This window comes from Gouania willdenowi, chromosome 8 (genome assembly GCF_900634775.1).
Source record: "Gouania willdenowi chromosome 8, fGouWil2.1, whole genome shotgun sequence".
Classification (NCBI taxonomy): Eukaryota; Metazoa; Chordata; class Actinopteri; order Blenniiformes; family Gobiesocidae; genus Gouania; species Gouania willdenowi.
The window spans coordinates 12876983-12902983 of record NC_041051.1 but is presented as its reverse complement, the minus strand read 5'-3'; the positions used below and the strand labels follow the sequence as shown (position 1 = coordinate 12902983).

The 26001-nt window shown below is 38.9% G+C and overlaps 1 protein-coding gene across 1 annotated transcript; it reads right to left on the bottom strand.

Annotated features, from left to right (window-relative positions):
• Positions 1 to 453: 453 nt before the first annotated feature.
• Positions 454 to 20346, bottom strand: clcn7 (chloride channel 7). Its single transcript, XM_028455840.1, has 25 exons — positions 20104 to 20346; positions 18590 to 18667; positions 16532 to 16597; positions 16323 to 16388; positions 16048 to 16180; positions 15647 to 15756; positions 15002 to 15082; positions 14851 to 14913; positions 12905 to 12988; positions 12722 to 12815; positions 12098 to 12162; positions 11572 to 11688; positions 11426 to 11480; positions 11276 to 11336; positions 9399 to 9540; positions 7811 to 7904; positions 6619 to 6791; positions 6456 to 6507; positions 6242 to 6369; positions 3977 to 4062; positions 3756 to 3888; positions 3615 to 3674; positions 3335 to 3511; positions 1912 to 1992; positions 454 to 1810 (listed from the first exon to the last, which is right to left on the bottom strand). Exons 1-25 carry the CDS (start codon positions 20215 to 20217, stop codon positions 1724 to 1726), a joined length of 2400 nt encoding a protein of 799 aa, XP_028311641.1. The 5' UTR covers positions 20218 to 20346; the 3' UTR covers positions 454 to 1723.
• Positions 20347 to 26001: the final 5655 nt, after the last annotated feature.

Below are 26001 nucleotides of genomic sequence, written 5' to 3'. Positions count from 1 at the left end.
TCGAGCATATTTAGTTGTTAGTTACATGAATCTGTCTTTCATTAAAATCTCTATTTTCATCCAGAAGTCTTTTAATTGATAATAGTTTTTAAAACTAGATTTTACAGGAGATGAAGTAGGAAGGTGGCACATGTATTTATACCGTGATGTATTTTAGTTGTGATTTTTAAAGCTATAGGGAGCCTTTGCAAAACAGCCACTGAAGGTTCCAGAGTTGCAGACCCCTTCTTCCCAACAGCTACATGATGGCACTACAGGGGGTAGTGATGAGAGATGGTGGAAAATTAACAAATGAAAGCATTCAAAATGTGGAGTTTTGTATTGTTTACTTTTAGTTAAAATGATGGAAACTATCTTTATTAGAACATGAACTGAAAATACAAAGATCAGCTTTGGTCCCACACAAGGCGAGAGATGACGGGAAATTATATATAAAAAATACAAAACTAAATATTCAGGAGGCACTAAATACCGTTTATTCCACTTTTTTACAAAATGATATTCTTTAAAATGTATGTTATCACTCAATAATTTCATCATTATGCTTTGTAGTTGTTTTTCATAATATTCTGAGCTAAATGTAGACAACAAATTTTTATTCAAAAATAAGATAAAGGGGTACTTGAGTCTAGAATGTTCAAAAACCACTGCTCCACACTTCTGCGGTTGAGCAGTAACATACAGGGCCGCAGAAAATTGACTGTCACGAAGTCCAAAAAAGTAGTGATGTTTAGTCTGGTAAAAAAGGATAAACTTAAATAATAAAATACTGTGTAAAATTTGACGGGTTTGATGGTTCAATTCCTTTTCTCCATTTGATGGTATTGTTCACACAGCTTAGGATCAAAGTTAATTTAATTTAAAACCTCACCATTTAATATGTACTCTGGCTATTTTTTTTTAATTCTTTATTAGAGCTCAGTACAAATATGGTTTAAAATCCAATAAAAAGAAGCGTACATTAAAGGTAAACGTGACAAGCTGAATGTAAAATATTAATAGTGCCTTAAGCTAGAAAATAACACTGATCACTGAGGAAGTGTTTAGACTACATGGATTCATTATTAGTTTTTCCACAGTAGTTAGAAAATATGTGCAACACGAAAGGCAAAATACATTCATCCCATCTTTCAGAAGAACATACGGAAGCTTCTACAGTAGACTGTCCCAACATTTTTGTACACATGGAAACCAATGTGGTTTCTTCTGATCACAGTGCAAAGAAGTGGTGAGCGAACAGGAAGAAAAAGGTGGAGTGATTCAAAATCATCACTTCTTCAAAAATGTAGATGTGGAAAGAAGCACAGAGATGAATCACGGGGTGTAAAATCCAAAATTTCGCCACACATGAACTCAACAAGTATAGTTTAAATTACAACACATTAAACTTCTGAAATAAATAACCTCAGTGCAGAACAAAGAAAAGCTACGTAAAGCTGTGTGCCTTTGCCATCAGTTCTTTAACTTAAATGATTTTAAATATGTCTTACAGTTATTAAAGCACTCTCTCCTATTCTTCCAAAGCAGAGATGTTTTTAATTTAATTAATTTTCAACTTTTGACCACTGTGAGAACCTGAAAAACACTAATGTGATGAATTCAAAAAACAAAAGCCACTGATTATCAATAAAACTCATTCAATGGGGCCCCTTTGAGCAGCATGGCTACTGGTTTAAGGACAGTTTTTGAGGCACTGGATGGCCTGAGTCTCTGTGTCTGTGCTCTATGTCTGGGCCAGATGAAGCTCCTCCAGCCCGTGTTTTCCCAGGTGATATCTGGCCAAGTCTTTTCTGCTAACCAGTCCAACCACCTGCCAATCACAGAGCAAAAACATCACAGCACTGATTTATCTACACACACACACACACACACACACATAACAGACGTGAAGCTGACGCTGAACACACTCACTCTGTTTTCATCATCCACTACCACCAGGTGTCTGAGTCCCAGCGCTCTGAACAGCTTAAACACACGGGGCAGAGATGTTTCCTAAAACACAGGAGTTACTTTGACATATTTTAACACCAAATGTGCACACATTTCCAGAGAATTACATTGAATCAAAGTTTATTAAAGTAATGTCTTATTTTGGTTTGCATTTAGTTTTCATTCCAATCTAACCCAAGCCTTTAGCAGAGCTAGTATGAATAGAATGTAAACACATGTAGAGATTAAATCCAAACTACAGTAATTCATTCCATCCAGTGAAATGAGCCAATCAGAGGTCATCTCTGTATTAGAAGTGCATCACTGCCTGACAGTAATCTTATTCTACGTCAACAGAATCAAACAGGTTTTAATTAAAAAGGTGTGTGTTCTTTCCCCGAAATAATATGAACTCTGTACTCGTGCAGTCACATACCAAATACAACACTCAGATTCACCTCCAAAACATAACAGGAGCTTGATTATTTACAGACAGACTTAACTATTAATGTGTTGAATTAAAAAATAATTATGCTAAATACTAAACTATTTTTAATCTTAACCATTATTATTTTTTTATCCCCTTCTCTGCACATGCTGGTCAACACTACATGTAGCTAGAGCTGCACAATTCATCAAATTTACATTGTGATCACGATTTTGGTTGCCACGATTGAATAAAACTGATAGTTTGCATTATTTACATTTAAAATATGAGCTCTTCACTCTGTAATAATGGATTTATTTTATTAGTCTTTGGTACATTTTAAATTCTTGGATTAATTAAAAACAAAAAAAGGTATAATTGTTATTTAAAGCTTAAAGCTTTGCACTGTAAACTGTACACATGTTTGTTTAAAAGTAGTGTTATAAACATGATAAATAATTGTGATCATAATCGTGAATATTGACCAAAATAATCTTGATTATCATTTTAGCCATAATTGTGCAGCCCTACATGTCGTGCAATGTTTTCGCAGCAGCAATGCATATTTTTTTTATTATCAATTAATTAAATAAATGCTTTTATTTTATTGCATAATTGTGACAATCACCAGCATTCCCTAAGGAAGGGTAAAAAACACTTTATTATAGGGAGTATATAAAAAGAGAGGGCAGTGTTACACCTCGGTGAGGGGGAAGGGAACAGGGAAGAGGGAGTCAGGGTAGGACAATTGAAGGGGTGGGGAAGAGTTGACTGTTTTAAGGTGAGTGTGAAATGTGATGTTATAGTTGTGCATATTGTGTTCAGCCAGTCTGGTGACAAGTGTGGAGAAATTGAAGCGGGTGACACAGCACCCAGTTTAAGTATAATGATGGTGGCCGTGAACAGAGGGAGGGAGGTAGTGGTTATACCTAATATACTGTATATATATATATATAAAACAGTGTTTCCATCTGTTACCTGTGGAACCGTGTAAGGTGTTGGGTTCATGAACTCCGTCAGGTCCATCATACACTCTCTTTCATCCTGAGACACGTGGATGCTCTGGATGGGGGGAAAGCGAGGGTACGCGTCCCTAAAGTCTTTGAGCAGGAGTTTTCTCTGAGTCAGCCGAGATCGAGCCAACTCCACAAACACCTGCAGGAGGAGAAGAAGCCCCCCACCCCCCTACCGTTAACCTTTCTGTCAGAAAATACTTCCTGTTGAATACCTGCGTGTGAAGCTGACCGAGGTTGGATACCTTGTGTTTGAGGAGAACGATCAGCTGAGAGCGGAGGATGAGTCCACATAGCTTGGCTGGCTGTGAAACAGGGAGTAATCAATAAAAACAAATGCTTTCACCCAACATGAGCAGCTGATAAGTGATTCTTTGAACAATTACCACATCTCCCTCCATAACCTGCACAACCACCGGAAAGCCGTTGTGATTGGTTGACGTGTTGCTAAGGATGTCGACAATGGTTCCCACTTTCTCTATTTTGTTCAGACACGTGACTGGAGAACTCATCACCTCTCTGGATCGTGAGAGGAAAGATTTAAAGCGTCAGACACATGACCACTGAGTCATGAGGCCATAAAAAAAAAAAAAAAGCTCATACACACCTGGCAGTTAGCCAATGGGAGGTGGCAGGAGCCTCCCAGTGCAGGAAGGGGACGCTCTGCAGCTTGATGTGGATGTCATACAAGCCCTGAAGCAAAAACACTCAATTCAATCCCCAACATTCTAGATGCTACAGTAATAATAAAAAAAAACTCTAAAGTAGCCCAAAGTTCCTCTGTGTCCTGACCATTTTACTGAAAAATGTAATTGTAATAAAACCATTAGATCTTGTATATTTATTTTAAAGGACATTTATTCATGCAGTGTTAACTAATCTACACTTCTGGTAAAAGGTGGCAGTAACTTTCACACTTTGTTGTTGTTTTTAATAGCACAATAAGATTAGATAATAAAAACATTTAAACATGGGATGGTGGTTCCTGAAGACAGTCCCATTTAGAAATACTGATCTAGTCTAGCATGTGTCAAACTCAAGGCCCAAATCATAGTGTATAATAGTGTAAATTGCTAAATAATCAATTTGAAGATATCTCAGCCATTCTAAATTCACAAATTCAATGAAACTCCAGAATATTTGGAGGATCGCAATTTTCCTATGTTTTTATTACATGAAAGCAGACATTTTAAATGTCAAATTGTTCAAATAACTCAATTTTCCTCAAATTATTAAACAGTTTCCCCCAAATTAAATAAAAACTGGTCACAAAATGACATTTAAAAGAGAAAATTGGACTGATATGTGTCACTATTGCTTGGGGACATTAATGTTGAAATTGCTCATTTCGCCTGCTAAAATCCGCAGCCTACTTAAGATCTAAAACTTTGGATTATGTATATAACCCCGGTTCTATGAGTAATATGGGTGAGATGTCTCACTATGGGATGCAACCTCTGTCTGCATTCCTCAGAAGCATTTATTTCAATCTGCCAATTCTGATTGGCCGTTGAAGCACGTCCGTCCGCTAGGGGGAGACCCACCTCCTATAAAAGGAGTATGCGGACAAACATGCACCATTCAAAATAAGCACCTCTTCTCCTCGTTCGAGCAAGAAGGGTAGTCTGGTGAGACATCTCACTCATATTACTCATAGAACCGGGGTTATATACATAACCCAAAGTTCTATTTCATAATATTTTTTGAGATGTCTCACTATGGGATATGGAAACTCCCGTAGTGCAGACATGCTTATCGAGCGGTACCAGCCCCCAGGGCAGGAGTCTGATCACTTCAGGACAGCAAAACCTCCCGTGCCACGCACAGTGCGAAAACGTTCAGCATGTAAAAGCGGACAAATGTGAGATGCGAGGTCCAACTCGCCGCAGCACAGATGTCCTGAACAGACACTCCACTGAACAATGCCCAGGATGTGGCAAGACCCCAAGTCGAGTGTGCACGCAGACCCTGACACGAGTAAGCCAAAGCAATAGCCTCCACCACCCAGTGTGACAGGCGTTACTTAGTAACAGGCTTCCCCTTGAGGGGATTGGCCCAGCTGATCGCTCCTCCTGAGGCCCCTAGTCATATCCATATAAGTGCGGATCGCACAAACTGGACATAACACATTCGGCCGCTGCTCACCCTGTGAGGCAGAAAAGGCCAACACGTCAATGGGAGAACACGAGCCCACAACCTTCGGCACAAAAGGGTCTCAGGATGATCCTCGCATCACCTGGGAAAAGATGAGCGCATGACGGATGAACCGAGAGCGCATGGATGTCAACAACCCTCTTGTCTTAAGACAGCCTTAAGAGAGGCGAACTTCAGGCCCGCCTCCTCCAGTGGTTCAAAAGGAGGACGTTTAAGACCCTCCAAAACCACCACCAGATCCCACTGTGGCACCAGAGATCTGGACACGGAGAGGACTCCGGTGCACCCACGGAGAGAGGAGCCATACACAAAGCAAAGGCACCCTCTCTTGGAAGCAGACCGTAAGCGACCGGGGAGCCCAAAAGGGAAAAGGGGCGTGATAGCGCCCCCTGTCGAAGGCCGCCCATGTAGCCCGAGGCGGCCCAACCGCACAACGGTGGCCGTATATGGTCAGCCGCCCGACCAAAAACAAAGGAGCCTCATGCACAGCGGATAAATGTGCCCTAGTGGAATTTTCATCAGCAAATTAAATCAAGAATTGTCATTATGATCAGACTTTATTGAGTTAAAAATGTCAAGATTTATAACATATATTACCATTTTGAGAAAAAATATTGAAATATGAATTTTGGTCGATATTGCCCAGCCCTAATGAAAACAGTTCAAAGCCAGCTGATTGTCTGGTTCACAGGAAGTGCGTCTCTGCCTCTTCACCCACCTCTTGAAAGTAGTCGCCCACTATCTTGGAGGTCATTAGGACGAGCATGATGGGGAGTCCATATGTCACATTACCCGTCGCCTCCACCAGGATGACGGTCAAGCTGAGAGTCATTCTCACAATCCCACCTGTGGACAGAGAGTTGTTACCTCTATTTTCAATAAAAAAATAGAGGTTTAAAATAGATTTAATAAATGTGGTCAAATGGACTCACCTAACTGAGCTGCAGCTCCAATCAGAGCATATTTACCAGGATCAGCCCATGTCTGACAGAATAAGATAAAACAGTGAGCTGAAGAAACATTTGTGTACAGCCTTTAACCTCATCTCAGTACAGAACACCAAAACAAACTGGAACAATTGCCAGATTAACTAACCGAGCTGGAGGAGAAGATGGAGGCGAGCAGGATGCCACATAGCCTACCCCAGGCCGCCCCGATCAGGAGCGACGGGATGAAGACTCCTGCAGACACCGCCAGGCCGTAGGTCCAACACGCCAGGAAGAAGTATGTCAGCGTGAACAAACCCAGCGTCAGAGGGTTGTAGGTTCCTTTTTTAAAAACACACACACACAAAGAGGAATGGTGATAAGAGCACATATTGGAATGTCTTTTTGTTTGGCTTGGTCTGTAAAGGTGGGAAATTTAGTATTGCCAAAATATATCATAGGTTAACATGGTGTTATTCAACCTCAGGGTCGTGATCCCATGTGGGGTTGCCTGGAATTTAAACGGGGTCGCCTGAAATGTCTAGTAATTGTTTTTTTTTTAAAAAAACATTCTTTTTTTAATTATTCACAACACACAATTTAAAACAACAGTATTTTCACTTTCTCAAATATAAATCTAAAATATAATATATAAGAAAAATAATAAGTAAAATATAATTCATATGATAAATAAAATAATATAAACTTTTTTTTTTCAAATCACTAATCCTGGCTACTCTGTTGTAACACAGTATAACAAGCATGATCAAAATGTAATTCTAGAGGGAAGAATGTATTTTTTGTTATCGCCAGAAATTTGTGATATTAAAATGGGATCAAAAAGGTTTGGGAACCACTGAGTTAACAACTTAGGGATGTCGCTATGCATGTTTCTATCATCCAAATGTGGATGATAGAAACATGCGGATGATGGAAAGTTTGCTATAACATTAGTATAATCTGTGTTTGAAGAGGTTACTGTGGTTGTTATTATGTCTGTAAACCAGCTTTGAATATTTTTACCCAGCACTATTGTTTTACAGCTTCAATCAAACCCACTTGTATCTTCGTTTCAAACCATGCCAGTAGTTTATACAACACACAACACTAAATAATGGTAAAACTTTCTTTCTGCTTTTACATTCTTGAACATAATCAGACAAAAAAGTTTATAAATACATTTATCTACAATATCAGGTTTTTATTTTAAGGTTTTTACTTTAATTCATGCAGGTTTTCAAACATTTTCAGAGAGAATTTCAGCAGGATGTCATCATAGGTGCCATCTTAATCAATGAGACATGCAACATGAGAAACGCCACGTGACCGGCGGCCGAGGTTACTCCCGAGCACACTTTTACCTGGCTGATCGTGGAAGAGGCTGGTCACGCTTTTCTCTGGAGTGTTGAAGAAGGCTGTCGCCATGGAGTTATACTCTCCATCCGCACAGAACAACTAGACAAACAAAACAAAAAGAAAACAGAGTGACCACACAATCGCCGTATTTTGATGCAACATAATATGTCACAGAGTCAGCAATGTACCTGGAACATGACGTTTATTTTTAGGATTGACATTCCATCACAGACAAGTGTTCAAACAAAGTCGCTTGCCCAATGCCAGAGGCAGTGACTGGAAATTATAATTTGCTTAGATGCATTCGTTGGCACAGTGATAGGGTGACACAAGCATTGTTAAAAAAAAAAGTGACTCGGCTTTAACAACTGGTGTGGCTTTGATACCAACAATCACCCTTTGATAACAAGATACAACCCAAATGGAGGAATATTTGTACTTCCTTAAAGTACAGAGGTACTGCCAAATCCACTTCATCTAGAAGATGGTGGTGCTACAGAGCTAAACAGCTAAGATATTTTTTTTAAAAAAAAAACCTGAAAAGAAACATTTAAAAAGAGAAACAGCAGGTAAACAAGTTACCAAAGTGTCAAAACTTTGAATAAACAACAAGTGGCAGCATAAATAATTACCCTTCACAGTAAAATAATGTTTTTCACCTACATTTTCTCAGGAATGTTACAACATTTTGGAAATAATAAAAAACAGATTTGTTTTAATTTTTAATTAATTCATTACACCCCTACATTCCCACTGAAAACAGGTCCAAGGCCGACAGCGAGTTGAGAAACCCTGGTTAAATGCTCAGAATAATTCAACTGTAATAGCTCTGATTGAAAAGGCGAATAACTAATTTATTTTGTAAAGGATTAAGATGCCCAATTGAAGGAAGGCTGGGAATCTGTTGTTTGTGGTCATGTTATTTCTGATTTAAGATCCAATTGAATCAGGGCAGGCTGTGCATTGGGGACAACATCAGTACAAGGTAAAAACTAAAATATTCCTTACATCTCAAGAAAACAAAGGCTGAATCAAATTATTTTCACCATTTGTTGAAATGCACACTCCTAGAATTTAGAGAGACACTGTGAGATTGTGGCATTGTATATATATTTTAAACTCCAAAAAGAAACTCCTAATAAATTAATTGTAAGAAAACTTTAGCTGTAGCTTCACTAACCTAAAAATAACAAAGGTGGTTTGCATTCATTTTTTGTGTGTTTAGTTCTATTCATGCCTAAAACAACACAATGATTTGTGTGATAAAACACAGAAGGGACCTATCAATAAGTCAGACCGCACCTCACAAAGACGCATACATAAAAAACCGGCTCATAAAACAGCATAACCAGCACAGACACTTTGTCATGCGTCTTGTATAAAACTGTAAAGTACTGCACAGCAATCCAGGAAACTCATTTTTCATAACAGGCTTTAGCTTCAGGGACGACGTTGTTATTGAAAGTAAGAGGAGATGCATCTAAAATAAACCTGTGTGTGCCGGTTGAACCAGCTGAATGAGAACTATGAAAACACATTGCTCGCGTGTGTGTGTGCGTGTGTGTGTGTGTGTGTGTGTGTGTGTGTGTTCACCTGCAGTTGGTACACCTCAGTATTATCAGGTGCCAGAGGCTGACAGTCATTGGAGAAGTAGATCATGGTGAATGATACGGCTGCGGTCACTGCAGCCACCAACGTGGCCTCCATCACTTGCAGACATGGCCGATGAACGTATCTACAAAACAACACAGCCGACATCAAGCAAAGCAATAGTTCAGCCTGTACTCTACCAAAGAGTGTAAAACATGTGATTGAAGTGTTGACCTCAGTTTGGACTTTCCCGAAAGAAAACAAAAAGAAAAGAAAACATGGGAGACGTGCCAGCTCTGCTATTCTGCCAGTAAACGCCTTTGATCAAACCTTAAACAAACCTGCTTTGAGAGGTAAACTGATAAACTAATAAATAAACCTCATTTACAGTTACTAATAAGACGAATTGGAAGAAGGTGGCTCAGGTGATAAAGCGTGTTGTCTTATAATCAAATGGTTGGCAGTTCAAATTCTAAATACGCCTGTCCATGTGCAAGACATCAGGCTATATAAGGATGAGTGAATAAGTGATAGTTTAGACCAGCGATGGGCAACTTCAGATCTGGGCCCACAGAAATGTGAATGTTTGATCCAAAGGCTACATTATCAACGTTCATGTTAGCATTTAGAAAAATTAATGAGCATTAATACAGGAAACAACTAAAGTTTTGTCTTTGTAGTCCTTTTCCACTGGTTTTCTTGGTGTTTTTAGACATTCTGTGTGTTTTTGAATTAATTTTGTCTATTTTGTTGTCAATATGGCTAATTTTTGTTGCCTTTTTGTGTTATTCGAGGTGTTGTGTGTTTTTGTTACATTTTTTGTGTTACTATTGTCTTTTTGTGTATTTTCCTGTCACTTTGGTTGGCATTTTGTCTTTGTCTTTGTAGTCCTTTTGTATATGTTGTTTTTTGTGTTTAGGTGGTTGTTTAGTGTCTTTGTTAGTATTTTGTGTACTTTTATTGACAGTTTGTGCATTCTGCTGTCGTTTCTGGAGTTTTGTGCATTATGTTGGGCTTCATATAACTTCCAACTTTATGAATTACAACTTTGTTTTGGGGTCAGTTCAAAACTGGACTGAGGGCTGCATGTCTGGTTTAGACTTTAGACTTTGAGGTGTGCTGGTTGGTGACAAACTCATAGCCTACAAGACTGCAGGCCGTCAGGACAGATTCTTTTCTTCTATTTACAATTGTTTTTTAAAGTTACCCATCCATAACAAGTGTTAACTTGTTAGTTTTGTAATTAGTGTTATATCGTATTAATAAGCAAAGCCAACAATCACCCATCTAATATTACATAATTAATTTTTCACTTAGTCAAACCTCTGCTTGCTTTTTCTTCACTCTTCTAATATATTACACTTATCAAACAGTGTCATGTACTGTGAGAATCTGTGATACAGTATATAAGTTTTTATATGTGTACATTGTGTAGTATGTGTACATGGACAAAAACATTAAATCTTAAAACTGTAACTGAATTTTTTTTTCCAACTTTCTCCTTAATTTATCTGTAAAAGTGTGAATAAAAAGCTTCAAATTAGCTTCATGCATCATTGATTCATTCAATTTTCTTTAACAGAATATTTCCTTCGACTAACAGCATGCCTGTGTTTATTCAGGAAGTTATTACGAATAACAGATAACTTGAAATGTCCAAATTACAACACACAAATTGTAATTACTGATAAAGGCTTAATCAGCCAACTAGCTAAACATTACCAATGGGAAAAAATACAGCTTGCCAACATCCAACAGCAACGCGTGTTTTCATTGAGTTGATTATTTTGGCACGAAAGGAAGTTCCGCGTACGTCACCTCGGGTTTGTTCAGTTTGTTCAGTCATTAGAATTGGTTCTAGATTCAGAGGAAAGTCTTACCTGATCCTGAAAATAGTAAGCCAATAATTAAGGAAGTTAAAAAGTGCACCCAGTAATCCACCTGCGCAGAAAGAGAATTAAAATATCTAAATGTGAACACAGCAGTTTGTCTGTGCAAATAAAAACATGAATGGGAATAATCTGGATTACCTATAGCTCCCATAGCAATGAACAGGGGAATCTCATAGAAGGTATAGGCCAAGCTCTAGAAAACAGATTAAAATTGCACATCATGTGACACAAACCAACAAACACACTGTAGAGCTGTGGAATATAGAAGTAAAAAAGTCTCCTACATCACTCTCAAAGCGTCCAAAGTTGATGAGACCCGGATTGGAAAGTTCTCCAGGTTTTTTGTGATAAACACTGAGGACGAAGTTAAGAGTAAAAGTGGAGATCATGGAGGCAAAGAACTGTGGGTAAAAAAAGATGAAAAATGATAAACTGAACAGGAAGAAAGTGATTTTCATTTAGGCTGTGTTTGAAATGTCATACTAACATTTTTGAGGTATGCATGGTGGGCACACTAGTTATGCCATTTTAAACACAGCCGAAGTCTAATTTGACATCATTATTTACAGATAACAGCCATAACATTAAAGCTGCCTGTCTAACGTTGTGACAAAACAGTGCTGCCTTCTTAATCTGTGTAGCCTGGATCAGATATGCTACATTAAATTAAATTAACCCTTAAAAAAGGCCAGCTCTACACAATAAACTTGTTGTCTTGCTCAAAGACATGCTGATGGTAATATTAATATGGGTGAACAGTGTGTTAAGTGGTATTTATAATGGCGGTACAAACAAGGAATATTGACTTACAATCCTCCACGTCAACATCTGGTTCCAGAAAGAAGCTCCCTCCTCCAGGGAGAATAAAACTCCACCTGTCGACCCAAACACAATCCATCAAATTAAAAAAAACAAACAAACATACTAAGCACAATTAATTCTCTAACCTGCTTATCTACATGTAAAATCTCGAGGTGACCTCACTGTATCGAGTCAAACATTTAACTGGGCTCAACTCTTTTGTCACATGATCAGAAGAAAACAAAAGTCAGTTTTTAGCATTTTTCACTCTTCTCTTTAGTTTCTGTAGTTTATCTAAAGTCCAAAACTCATGGATCGACTAATCGTGATACAAAAGTTTGGTCAAGCTTTTGTTTTGCTTCAGCACCTTCAGGGTTTACAATGTTTTATATGATAAAAGAGGAACTAAGTGTGAGAGAAAGCTCATCACAGGTATAATTTGGGCCTTTTTGTTACATTTAGCTACATTGTGATACCATAGCCTCTGCAGCTGAACAGCAACGTCATATAAAATAAGTTATTTGTCTTGAGATTTATCAGGCTGTCACACTATTTTACTGTTGTCTCTAACAACTAAACTACTAAGGCTGATTAAAAATCAAACAAAACAGAGAAAGGTGAGCTCTGCGTTACCAACTGGTGCTCCAAACGCAGCAGAAACACCAGCAGCAGCTCCAGCGGAGACAAAGTCCCTTTTCTCTGTATCTCTTCGAAAATATTCAAAAATCTACACACACACACAAAAAAGGACATTTTTATAATTATATATTTATAAATCAGCAATATTGTGACAGCTGCAGCTTCTTTTACACTGACCTTAAAGTCTCTCTTCAAAGAGGTACTCCTGCCCTGAGAAACTCCTGCAGCAACAACACCACCGGAGTGGATCATGGGGCCTTCCTGCAGAATGGGGGAAAAACAAGAAAAGTGTGAGAATTTTCTTCACAGCGACTGGAAAAATAAGACATAACTTCTTATTTACATTTTTACAAAGGCTTATTAGGGCCACATTAAATAAAAAAAATCTGGGCACTACGAGATTATAGTCGTAATATTTTGAGAATTAGGAGAATATGCGTTATGGAGAATGTGTAGCATTTAGTGAGATTATACTTCCTCTTTAGGTTTCACACATGGTGAAATACTGAGCCTTTTGACCCATCATCACCACAATGTTATCAGTTCAGTACAACCACTTTGCAGATGTTGGTGTTTGTTCCGCAAAAGAACCTGACTTCAAGGCTATCGGTTTTAGTTGCGTTCATTTTATTCTCATAAAATTATGATTCAATTCTCAAAATATTACAACTTTATTCTCCTAGTGCTCAGATTTATTTTAATTTTAACTAGTACAGTGTCCATTGGAAGTATGTATTCATATAGTGGGAGCTTAAGTACAGTTGTCAATTATGGCCAAATGAGTATGTGTATGAAGTTTGGATGTAGAGTCTGTCGGGTCGGGCTTCATTTTGAACATTTAATCTCTATTACATTAATATTATTTTTTAATAAACACAAAAACGCTTCTATATTAAAGTGATTTCTGCTAGTAGTGGGACAGGATATTGCCGGCGTTGTGTTGCATTTAGTTGTTCAGCGTTCACATTCACTGAATATTATTTGCTGATTTTGCGCATTCCTCACTCGCTGCCGGAGCGCAGGGAACAAATATGATCGCGTGCTTCAGTCAGGTCTGCGCTCCAAGCACGGGCTGCCCGGTCTGGTCTGCATACTGTAACGGACTGGGTTCTAAGTTCTGATTATGTTCCACTTGTGTGTAATCAGTGGTTAACTGATGCTGAGATTTCCCATGGCAGAGAAGGCATCATGGTTACATGCAGCTTTCTCTGCCAATGTGTGTCTTTGTTTACATGTGTTCTCAGTGTTGATTGGCTGGGAGGCTGGGGAAAGGGCAGGCATAAGCGGGGAAAAGACTAGTGAACAATTCGGTTCCCACGGTAGTGTGAGTGTATGACTGTGTAAGACGGTTCTTTGTGTGTTTAATTGTTTATTTTTGGCGTGTTTAATATTTAGTTTTGAGTATTTTTTTAGTCATTTTGTGTGTTTTTGGAGCCTTTTTGTATATTTTTGTGCGTTTCTATTGTGTGTGTGTGTGTGTGTGTGTGTGTGTGTGTGTGTGTGTGTGTGTGTGTGTGTGTGTGTGTGTGTGTGTGTGTGTGTGTGTGTGTGTGTGTGTGTGTGTGTGTGTGTGTGTGTGTGTGTGTGTGTGCGCGTGCGCGTGCGCGTGCGCGTGTTTTTTTCAGCACAGCCGCTGCCCCGGAGAAAGTGAAGTCCGTGACCCGCGATTTAAAGGAAGTCTGGGATCACGGGATAATCTTAAATAACCATGAGTGATTAACTTAAATAACTTTTAGCAGTACAAAAGCGTTTTTAATATTGACCTTTTTTAAACCCAAACAAACTGCGACACAGTGACGTCATACGACCCAGAACCGGAAGTAGCGCGCTCAATACCGTGCTCACCACTGAGAGGGAGCTGTAATCTTAAAAATAAAATGAACGTTTTGCAACACCAAATTACTCCAAAATAACCAATGCACACACTTGTGGTATTTGGAAGCCCTTGACAAAGTTTCAGGTCGAACTCATACCGCGTCGGGGAGATATTCGCTCCACACACACGCACGCATGTAGACCTTTTTTTGCTTTATAGATAGTTAGATATTATAGATAGATGTGGCCCTAATACATCGTTGTACATATTCTAAAAACACATTGCTTTAACTTCCAGTTGCTCTTACCTTACCGACAGCAAGACCGCCGACTACTGAGCAGATAACTCCACACACTTTCACTACCAGCGTCTGTAAACAACAAACACGAGAACTGCAAAGAATGTTTCAGCCAAAGATACCACGACTTTAACGTTCCTGTGTCGGTGTGCATGCGTACCTTGAGTCGTACCACTCTTGGGATTTTGACTCCGTTCAGGTAACATTTTATTTGAGGAATACCACTTCCTGCAGCAATAGGCTGGTTAAAACAGTGGTAGAATTAAACAGCAAAGAAAAAAAATTATACAATACTTTGTAATAAAATAAATAATGAAGGCAGGAGAACAAAAATTCAAATGAACGTGACTTTTAAAAACTTAAATCTTTCCCTTCAAACAGTTGTAGCGCTCACTTTTATTAATAGAACACAATGACAGATACCACAAGGGTGACTGTCCCCCACTGTGGCACCTGGAATTCTCAGTGGTCTCCCTTTCAACTACTATCCAGGCCCAGACTTGCTTAGTTTCTGAGATCCAAAAAGCAATGACAGGCTGGTATGGCCACACACTTTTGTGTCTAAAAGCTTTAAACCAAATAGGGAAATGTGTATCTTTGCGTTGTTGGAAGCAGATGTAATACTCATTACCACATTGACATTTCAAGGACAATAACTTATTGAGCAATGTGTCAATTTTCAAATGCCAAAGATTCAGAAATGTGATTCAAAAATATAATAAATCATAGGAAAAAAGGAGAAAATGCTTTAAAATGATTATTCTGACTAAAAGATAAAATAAAAAAATATTATTTTCAGTCTTACCTCAAAAAAAGCAACAAGGATGGCCCCCACAATGACAAAGGAACAGTTTAGAACAGCCCAGAGGATGAGGGAGATGGACAGTCCTCCTGCCTCTGTGAATGTTTCGATATCTGAGAAGAATAAGTTAAGGAAGCTTTGGGTTGTCCTGAAAGCAAGCTGTGAAAGCTTCCAACAACAAAAACCTTTTTCTTTAAAAAAAAAAAAGAAAAAAAAAGGCTTTTCCTGCAATTAGTCAGTGAGTAAAATAACCCTCAATTACCGTTGCTCTGAGAGATTCCATAAACTCTCAACCATCTGACAACACAAAAAACAACACCGTTCACAAACAGAATAATGGTGTGTCTCATGTAAGTTGACATTGTTTTTCCTTCTGGGTTCATTATGTAACACATGCAGGATACTCTCTTTGATCACATTGTATTTGACCTTAGCAACCTGCTCCACTACTATATCTATAAAACAGGCAATGAGGCCGGTCAGAAAGCCAATCAGAGCACAGATCACCCAGCGACTGATCTCCAGGCAGCGAAAACCCTGAAAACATCAAAGGCACAAACATGGAGAATAAAATACAGGACGATGCTGACTCAGAGAAATGTGTATTAAGCACATCTTCATTAAGTTATTCAAAATGAAACAAATGAAGAAATATTTTAAACAATTCTCTTGCACTAACCATGTAACTCATCCTCCTCTCTTCGTCTAGAAATAGCTGGTTTTCAATGTTGTCATAGTCCAGACTCTGAAATAGAACAGACAATGAAAAAAAATACTGCATGCCTATCCTGCTCTACAGTGGTGTGAACTGGACATTTTAATTTATGTTAACCAGCAGAACAATTCACATCGGGCCTTGGATTTCCAGGACCTTTAAATTAGCAATACCTCAAATTTAAGTGACAGCAGCTTTTCATTGTGTGGAATTTCTTTGGGCCGCCCTCTTAGAAACTCCTGTGAAACACACAGATCACTGACATTATTGGAAGAAAAATAAACTAAACTAGCAAAATAACACACACAAGAAGAAATTGCATCAACATTTTAACCCCAGAGGAAAAAAAAGTTAATGTTACGCACAGTGAAATGACCAAAAAAAAGGTTTTTATGGACATACAAATAATGTGTATGTAATGTGTATGGATTATATAAGGAGGCAAACAGAGTGTTTATTGCTGGAGGAAACACTGGTTATCATCCAGTTACAGGAAAACCAACTGTGCTCAGTTTCACATCCACATGTAGCGTTAGGAGGGCGGAGGCCAGTGGTTCTCAACTAACAAGAATATTCTCAATTTCAACCAACTGTTAACTCAAATTTCATGCACTTACATTTACTAATTTAACCAAAGATATCACAGTTTCTCACTGAAATAGTAGCAAAGTGATTTTTTTTTTAAGGTTTTTCTGGGACAACTCATTCATCACATTTATGATTACCAACAACACGAAAAACAAAATATCTTTAAAAAATATCTCTAAAATAAGAGCACATGATGTTTTTCTTAACTTAATGCCCGTGACCTAGAGAAAGCACAAATGTGATGCACTATTAAATTATAATCCCGCGGTTAAGAACCTCACACATGCATTTAAGTGAAAACACTCCAACTTTTCTAATGATAAACAAGAAAACTGGTGTCAGACACCCATCATTTGATGAAACACAATTTGTTTGACAGAAATCTTAAATAGCTACGTGGAGGTAAAAAATAAAATAAAAAAAGAAACCCTTGAAGATTCAGTGTCATCACTGAATTCATCATTTACTACATTATTGGACTGTGTTGCCTTATCTTTCTATGATTGTTGCTTCCACAATTCATGAAAATGCAACGACATGTCCTTTACAACATATGATGGAAATCATTAGTTTCCCCACACATGGTACAACAAATCTGGATGAATCCACATACATTGTCATCCTTAAGAAGCTCAGTTCTGCTTCAGTTTTCCCATTTTAGTCATCAGCCATAATTAGAACGGAGCAACTAACAAAAATGTAAAAAAAGACAACCATCTCAACCTTCAGCTTTTATCACAGGCTGCATCTACAAAAACAAATATCTGATTAAAGCTGATATCCGGAGTTTCTGAGAAATCTATGTTTAGGTATGATTATTTTAAAACGTGAAAAAATACCTAATAGTCTTTTACTATGGTCTACTGCCAGTGGTCATTCATATACATTAATGTATATAAGTCCCTCCTTCTTCCTATAGACCCCTATACAAATGGAAACGATCACCGAGTGTGCCCAGCCAATAGGCTTCAACTTCCTGGAGCGAAGACTGTCAATCAAAGTGAATGCGCGTGCTGCGTAAACTGTGCACGGAAACAAAGCCGCGCGTCTCAAACAAGTATCACTCCGAGCAGCAGAGCGTCATGGAGGAGCGCTCCGAAACACCAAAGTTACCCATTCCACGATTGCCAACGTATAAAACTTCTACTAAAAGACAAAAGAAAAGCTTGTGGATAAACGTCTTTGTGACCGCAACAGAATTTATCTCGGAGCTGATTTTCAAAGACGGAGGAACTTTCTGCTTTTAAAAGAATTCTGAATGAACCAGGATTTGGCAAAATTTCCAATGGACAGATAATAAACATGTTTTAATCAAAAGTTATTGCACTAACGAATGTGTAGTTTTTGTAGTTACGCGACTTTGTTATGTTTTGCAATGTGCGTGCACGAACGTAGAGGCGTGGCTTCTGGTAGATTGGCAGAGGCAGGAAAGGAAGTAGAGCTGTTGGGGGCGGGACGTCAAAATGTTCTCTCAGAAACTGCAGATAGTAGCTTTAAGTGGTGAAAACTTCATCTTTTGATATTTTGCATTGGTTTAACATAGGATAACTCAACTTAACAAAAAAGGCTTCACTATTAAAAAATATTTATTAATCACAAGATTCACTTGCAGACTGCAATAAGGTTTGTAGCTCTGACTTTACCTCCTCTGTCGTCATTTCTTCTTCCAAATCCCCTGCGCCGTGTCTGCCTATGTGAAATATGGCGCCTTCTCCAGACATCTATAGACATCACAGACAGCAACAGAATTAGATGTGGCTATGTGGAGCAATGTATAGCCCATCTGTTGACAGCAAACATCTCACTTTCTACGAAAACATGCCAGAAAAAAAAACAAAATGACTCCAAAAATGCAAAAACAACAAAATTACACAAAACAAAAACAAACAAGATAAATATAACAAAATGACCAGAAAATATATGAAACAAAACAAAAAAAAATCCCTTTGTTGTTTCCTTTATAAATGCTCAGGTGGGTGGTTATTCTAAATGCTGACATGAATGTTGATAATGTGGGTCAGACAATCACATTTTTGTGACCCCCGCTGTGATAGAAGTGATCATTACATCAGAAAACTAAAGTAAAGAGAACTAAGATGTCAGGAATGCTTGATTGCTCTCTCTTTTATGACTTTTTAATGGACATTAGAAATATTTAAAAATTATCAACAGCTGTTGAATTAATCTACTGCATCTACTTTAGGGATCCAGCGTCTTTACTGCTGACGTCCACGTGTAAGACATTTAAAGGCTCCAGTTCAGGGGGGAAAATGATAGATTGTGTAGTTCTACTGTTAAGTGTAAATTCATTAAATTATTACCAATGTTCAGTCAAGTCTCACTGATGGCTGATGCAAATGTGTGGAATTAAAAAAACACATATATCTACATTCACTCCATGTGATTTGAGCATCTTTACCTTTGAAAACAAATACAATGCAAAAAAAAAATTGCACAAGTTTGTCTTTTCTTATTTATCAGTGGCTTTACAGTCCTTGTGTTGACAGTTACTAAGTCAAGTTCCTCATTCTATTTTGGTAGTCTTTTGCTCCTGTGTCATGTACGGAAGCATATTGCATTCAATTGAAAAAAAAATGTATAATTTTTTGGGCAATTTTACCCTTTTTTTCAGGTAATTTTTTCATGTTTTTTTGCTTGAATTTTTTCGGTTTTTCAGGCTGTTTTTTTTTTTTTTTTTACCATATTTTTTTGATAATTTTTTTCTGAGCATACAGGGCATTTGAAATAACAAATGCATGCATTTCTTTATTGAGATCAAACATGGCACACATTGTGCAGCTGTTTGTTAATACCTGTGCCTGTGTGACATTTTGCATCAACACATTTAACCCAGAATTGTCTTTCTGGTCAGACTTTATTTGAATTAAAAATATCGACATTTATATCATGCATCGCCATTTAGACAAAAAAATATGGTGATATGACTTTGGTCCATATTGCCCAGCCCTATCTAAACAGAAGCACAATACAACTTAAATGGAGCCGAGTTGAGTTGCACAACAGACCGCAACAAAGCAAAGCCCTCCTACGGCACTGCCTGTAAAGCCCTATTAAATCTCTAAAACCATGCAGCAATCACAGCATCTGTCCACAGCTGGGGGCTCTGAGCCCTACTGAGCTACTGAGCTAGCTCTACCTGTCTGGAGTGTCTGGGCTGCTCGGAGCCGTTGAGCAGCGGTGTGGTCTCTCCGGTAGCCCCCGTCTCGTCCGGTCGGCTGGACCACGACACTTTCTTGGTGATGTTAGCCATGGTGCTACACCGCTAGCTTGTTCCTGCGGGTTTTTAAATAAGCTTAATTCAAAGCTGTCATTGGAGGCTAACTGTTGTTACTCTTCATAGCCACATGACCAGCGGTGCAACTCGTGACGCTTAGTAAGGGTCGCTAGAAGGACCAAAAGTTGCTACGAGTCGCGTTGACTGCTGGGAGTTGTAGTCAAAAGAAGAGCAAATGCGTAACATGCCACAACTTCCTCAATACACAGAGGTGTAAAGAGTACTGATATATCCTACTCAAGTAGAAGTACTGTTACTTGAAATTGTACTCAAGTACAGGGAAGTCATACGTAAAATACTCAAGTACAAGTAAAAAAGTAGCTCAATTAAATAATACTCAAATTAAAAGTTACAAGTTACTTTCACACCCCACGTTTATTTTTGGTAATAAATATTGCCACGGTTAACTTGCATACAGTAAACATCTCATGTATAAACTTAAAAAGGAAGAGACGAAATCTTGCTGAATTGGAACTTAATTTATTTTCCACAAAGGCATCTGTATAAAGTAAAAAGTTTGTCAAAATGTACAATTCTTTTTTAAACAAAATAACACCAATAAATTAAATTCAAAATATGAAAATTTCTCAGGCTCTAAGTATGGATACATTTATGAACTCTAAAACAGCGCCATGTGAGTAACAATATATTAGGTAGAAACTAGTGATCAACCGATTCATCGGCCGATTTTTGCGTGTTTAACTTGTGTCGGCATCGGCCGATTCGGGCTGCTGCGTTGGCCGATCCCATTATATACAGATAGTCCTCCACAGGCTGCTCCATGTTGCTGGAGAGGCTGCCGTAGTGCAGATGCAGAGCCCCTCCTCCACTAGGAGAGCGCTGGAGGAAGCTCTTTAACACAATTGTAAATGTTAAACTTTCAAAGCATTATTTTAACTGTTTAACTTAGCTGAAATATTACTATACAGTTTAAAAGTGGAAACACGAATGCAAAATGCATGCTCGACATGTGTTTTGCTTGAAACTATACGCTAAACCAGTTTATGGGTCCAAATGGTTAACGGGAATGCCGAATGCCTCGGCTATAAAACTGCTCGCCATTGTGGCTATATGTATTTGTACGGTAGCTGCTACGAACACTGGTTATAGGATTAAGTAATGCCGACGTTGTTCCGTGGTGTTGTCGGCATCGCAGTTGTATTTAGCGACCTGGCTGGAGGTTTGGACGTGTGTGTGTGTGTGTTCTTCTCCCTCCTTCTCTGCGTCTCACTCACTGGGACACACGCATCACAGCGATGCATGCGCTGACTGAAGGAGAGCTTTTAAAACTTTGAGAAACTGTCCTCTGTTCCCAGTGAGAGGGTAATCAGCGAGGTCAGTCAGATATATGAAAAAAAAAGAGGAACAGGCTGACGGGAGAAAATGCAGAGCGTCTGTTTCCTCCACTATAACCTGCAGCTCCTAAACTGGGAGTATAAGCGTTCAGTGAGGGGTGTGAAATGACCGCCCTCTGTTTTGGTAACACCGATCAGCAGGAGTCTAAACTCAGTGATACATTCAATATCACAAGTGACATTTTAAAGTTTTTAAGTTATTTGGTGATCTTTTACATTTCTCTTTTCCTAAATCACTAATAATGTCTTTGAATCTTTCCTGTGTGAGGTCAAGACTCAAAAGTTTGATCTGATCATAGAGTGTATTTTTGTTGCTGTGCGCAATAGTGTGTGTTATTTTATTTATGCTTAAATATATATTTTCAGAATTCATTATGTTTACAAATATGTTGTTATTTTTACTTGTTCTACATCACCTGTTTTTAATACTTGTTGTACCTCACCTTTTTTAAAAATTTAATTTGTGTAATTTTTATGATGTAAAAGTAGTATCGGCTCCAAATATTGGCTCAAGAAAATCGGCTGTCCGTATCGGTCATCGGCTAAGGCTGATAGGGAAAAAAATAGGCATCGGCCCTAAAAAACCCATATCAGGTTATCCCTAGTAGACCCCAACCTGAACCTAAGAAAGTGGCTTCATGTTGATCAGAAATGGCACGACTAAGAACATATTGATTATGTTCAATGTGCCTTCATAAACTAGTTTATGAAAAGACCATGAAATGGAAACAAAAAAATTATCACAAAAAATAATAGTTTTCTCAGTAACGGTTGGGTGTAGAAAGTAACGGATTACTTTACTTCTTTTAAAATGAACTTAAGTACAAGTAAAATGACTGATTTAGAAATATATTCAAAAAAGTACAAGTACTCATAAAAGCAACTCGATTACAGTAATGTGAGTACTTGTAATCCATTACACCTCTGGTTCTGTTTCATAATATTTCGTGAGATGTCTCACTATGGGATGTGACCTCTGTCTACATTCCTCAGGAGCACTCTATTTCACTATGCCAATCCTGATTGGCCGGTGAGGAGCGACAATCTGCTGGGAGACCCTCTCACCTCCTATAAAAGGAGGACATGGACAGGTCCGCATCATTCAAAAACCTCTTCTCCTCTCAGCTATCTCGTGCTTAGTTCTGACCAGTTTAACTGTCCGCATGCTGGATTTTCTTTGTTTTCAGTCGACGGATGCTGGCAGGACTACCGCCTGCTTAAGACCACACCAGGTCGAGAAAGTAGGTACAACAACTCTGACCTTGCTCTGCTCGGTGAGTGATGTTCTTCACTGCCGCAAGGCACGTGAAGCCTCCGGGCCTCAGCTCCGGCTGACTGCTCCACGTTGGTCTCCAGCGGCATCTGACTCCAGTGTCAGCGCCGCTGGATGTTCTAATAGAAGTGGACGTGGACACCACAAGGGTGTGGTCAATAGAACTGCAATCTGGAAGGGTGGCGTTGGTGAGATGGAGAGGTCTCTTTCGTTGGGCGGGTCAGCCTGGTTGTCTGCTTCAGCCACTTTGGTGAGGGTGAAAGTGGCGCACGGTGCCCCTATTGGAGTGTTCTTCAATGGCCTATGAGGGAGAGGTTGCTAGTTCACCTCCGCAAGAATAAACAGTGTACAGTATGCGTGGAAATGTGTGTATGTGACGTTTACTAATTGTGAGGATGCTAAGGTGTTCTCTCATTGTCTGGAGCTTCAGGTGGTGCTTCTGGAATTGTCGGTTATGGCATCTTCTTGCAGTGTGTTGCGTGAACCCACCTGGCTCTCTCAGCAACCTTCACAGCCGTGTAGGTCGTCAGTTGGACTTGGAAAGGGCCCAACCACCGTTGGTCGTACCAGTGTTTGCACCTGGGGTTGTGGATGATGACGTAGTCACCTGGCTGAAGTAGACCATTGGCTGACAGAGGTAAGGCCGTTTGGATTCTGGACCTTTGCATGAAGTCAGTTCAGTGAAATCCATCATGAGATGATTTGGTGAACCACTGTGACTGCACAGCTGCAGACATCCCTCCTTTTAACGCATGGTTGCCCATGCGTTAATTTAGACACCAGAATGGGAAAGCTGCAGGTCTCTAAAAATTGCTAAAATAGACAACAGGCCAATACAATACTTTAGCTCATTATTCTCACACAATGTGGTACAGAGAAAGAGAATTAGGAGGTTTAGTTTGTTAGTTTGTTAGGTTATTATTTTGGTTCTGCGACCAATGTCCAGCTGTAGTCCCCGTCCAGGTGTACTGCTTTCCCTGAAAGGTAAAGAAGGACCAAAACTGGCTGTCCTTGTGGACAGGAATGCTGAAAAAAAAAAGCATTGGACGGGTCAACCACAGAAAACCAACAAGAGTCAGAGGGTGTTTGTGATAGCATAGTGTGTGGGTTAGGGACATGTGGTGCAGGAGGGATAATGACTGAGTTAAGCATTTGAAGGTCTTGGACAAAACGTCATTTGGTAAGCTGCCCTTCTGGTCTGATTTTTTTAAACAGGGAAAATGGGAGTTTGAACTGGGGAATTTGAACATGGCACAATCACTCCTGCTTGGAGGAGAGACTGGAAAACAAGATAAATCCCATCCATGGCTTCCTGATGCAAAGGATATTGTTGCTTGTGTGGCCTGTAGGAAGATTTTGGTTGAATAGTGATTGAAGTGCATCTTTTAATTATTAAACCAACATCATACATCTTTTTAGCACAAAGGGAAGTAGAGATGTGGCGCAAGGCTGGTGACACTTCAGATACATCTGTGATGTGAGCAAGGCGAGTGTCCGAGGTGGTGTCAACGAGATACAGGGAACGCAGTGACTCAAATGTCAAAGAATAGGGAAGTCTGAAAGTGGCCAGTGAGGGCGAAAATGAAATAAAAGGATTTCATGTTGGTTGCCAGTCTGACGCGGTCACACAGTGTTTAACCCACAGGCTCACATCCCGGCAAGACGTGTCATGACACTTGGCAAGAGAAATGTGTGGGTGTGAATGACGAACGGCAAAAAGGGGGAGTTGTGTGGGTGTAAAAACAATTACAGCAAAAAAGTCAGAGAAATACAAAAAGTCAGTGGTGGTCTTGTCATTTAAGTCTGAATAGAACACTTCATCATAAAGTGGATCTGTGTCATAAATAAGGAGAAATGTGATGAATAATTTGGCACAGAAGTTGTTCTGCAACATCAACTGGAATCCACCAGTGGTAAACAAATAAACATCCTCTGCAGGTAAATAAATATGGTCAGAGTCAGACATTTGTGTGATTTAATTCCTGTTAACGAACAGGTCAAAACAGTTCCTAGTTTAAACAAAAGGGTTTGTCCACATCCAGTTTAAATCTTTTATTAATAAAACCATTTTATGGATGAATGTCATTTAGAATTTTGAAGTTGACTTCTTTAAATTTTTTCGGGGAATAGGACATTTAAAATATGTTGTTCTGATGGCTGAATTTTCAGCTTTATTGTGGTTTTTGAAGTTAAGTGTGCTTTTCACAATGAAAGGGTACATGGAATTTACTAAATATTGTCTCAGAAACTTATTATCACACTTTTTGTCTCATAAATCTACATTGTCTATTCTAATTTTGTGTAATTTGAGTGGTGACATATCAGCTACATTACTTTTTATTGTCAGGATGAGGACATTTGGTATTTTATTTTTACTATATTATAAATCTTCTGCGATAAATCTCTAACAGTCTTTTTCAAACAATCTGTGGAGGCAAATTTCATCATCCTGCCTTTACAGTGAAGAAAAATGACTTTGTTTCGGTCATATCACCGGCTGCTGCGCTAAAAAGACACAGCGCGCTCTCTCCAAATCCTTGCTTCTGATTGGTCAATCCCACACACGGGGTAGCGGGGAGGGGAGGGGTCATTTCTACGAGCATTAATCGGTTTTGCTGCAGACGTCTCGCAAAATGTGTTGCAAAACTCAAGCAGCGCAGATTCACACGAGAAAAGGAGTTTGTGCATCTGTAGCGGCAGTTTTGAGAAGTTGTAGCCGGAGAGTTGTGGTTATAAACGATCATTTACACAAGTAATTAAAAAACATGTGAACAAATGTTCGATTACAAGTTTGCAGCTGTAGTTTTATGTGTAAATATCAGTCGATGCCTTTTTTTCCCCATCATTTGTGACATTAAATTTATTTCACGTGTGTGGATTTTTTATACACAACTTCACATCACATTTTACAAGCTCTCACATTTTGCAACATATCGACCTTCATAGAATTGGCCCTAGTCCGCTTCCGTAGATTTGACTTCAATAGGAAACCTTCAACTTTTATCACAATAATGTGTTTTGAGTTCATTTTTTAAAATTTAATCTTTAATCTCGTCTTTTCAGGGCGCACGGTGGTTTGGTGGTTAGCACGTCCGCCTCACAGCAAGAAGGTCCTGGGTTCAAGCCCTGGGG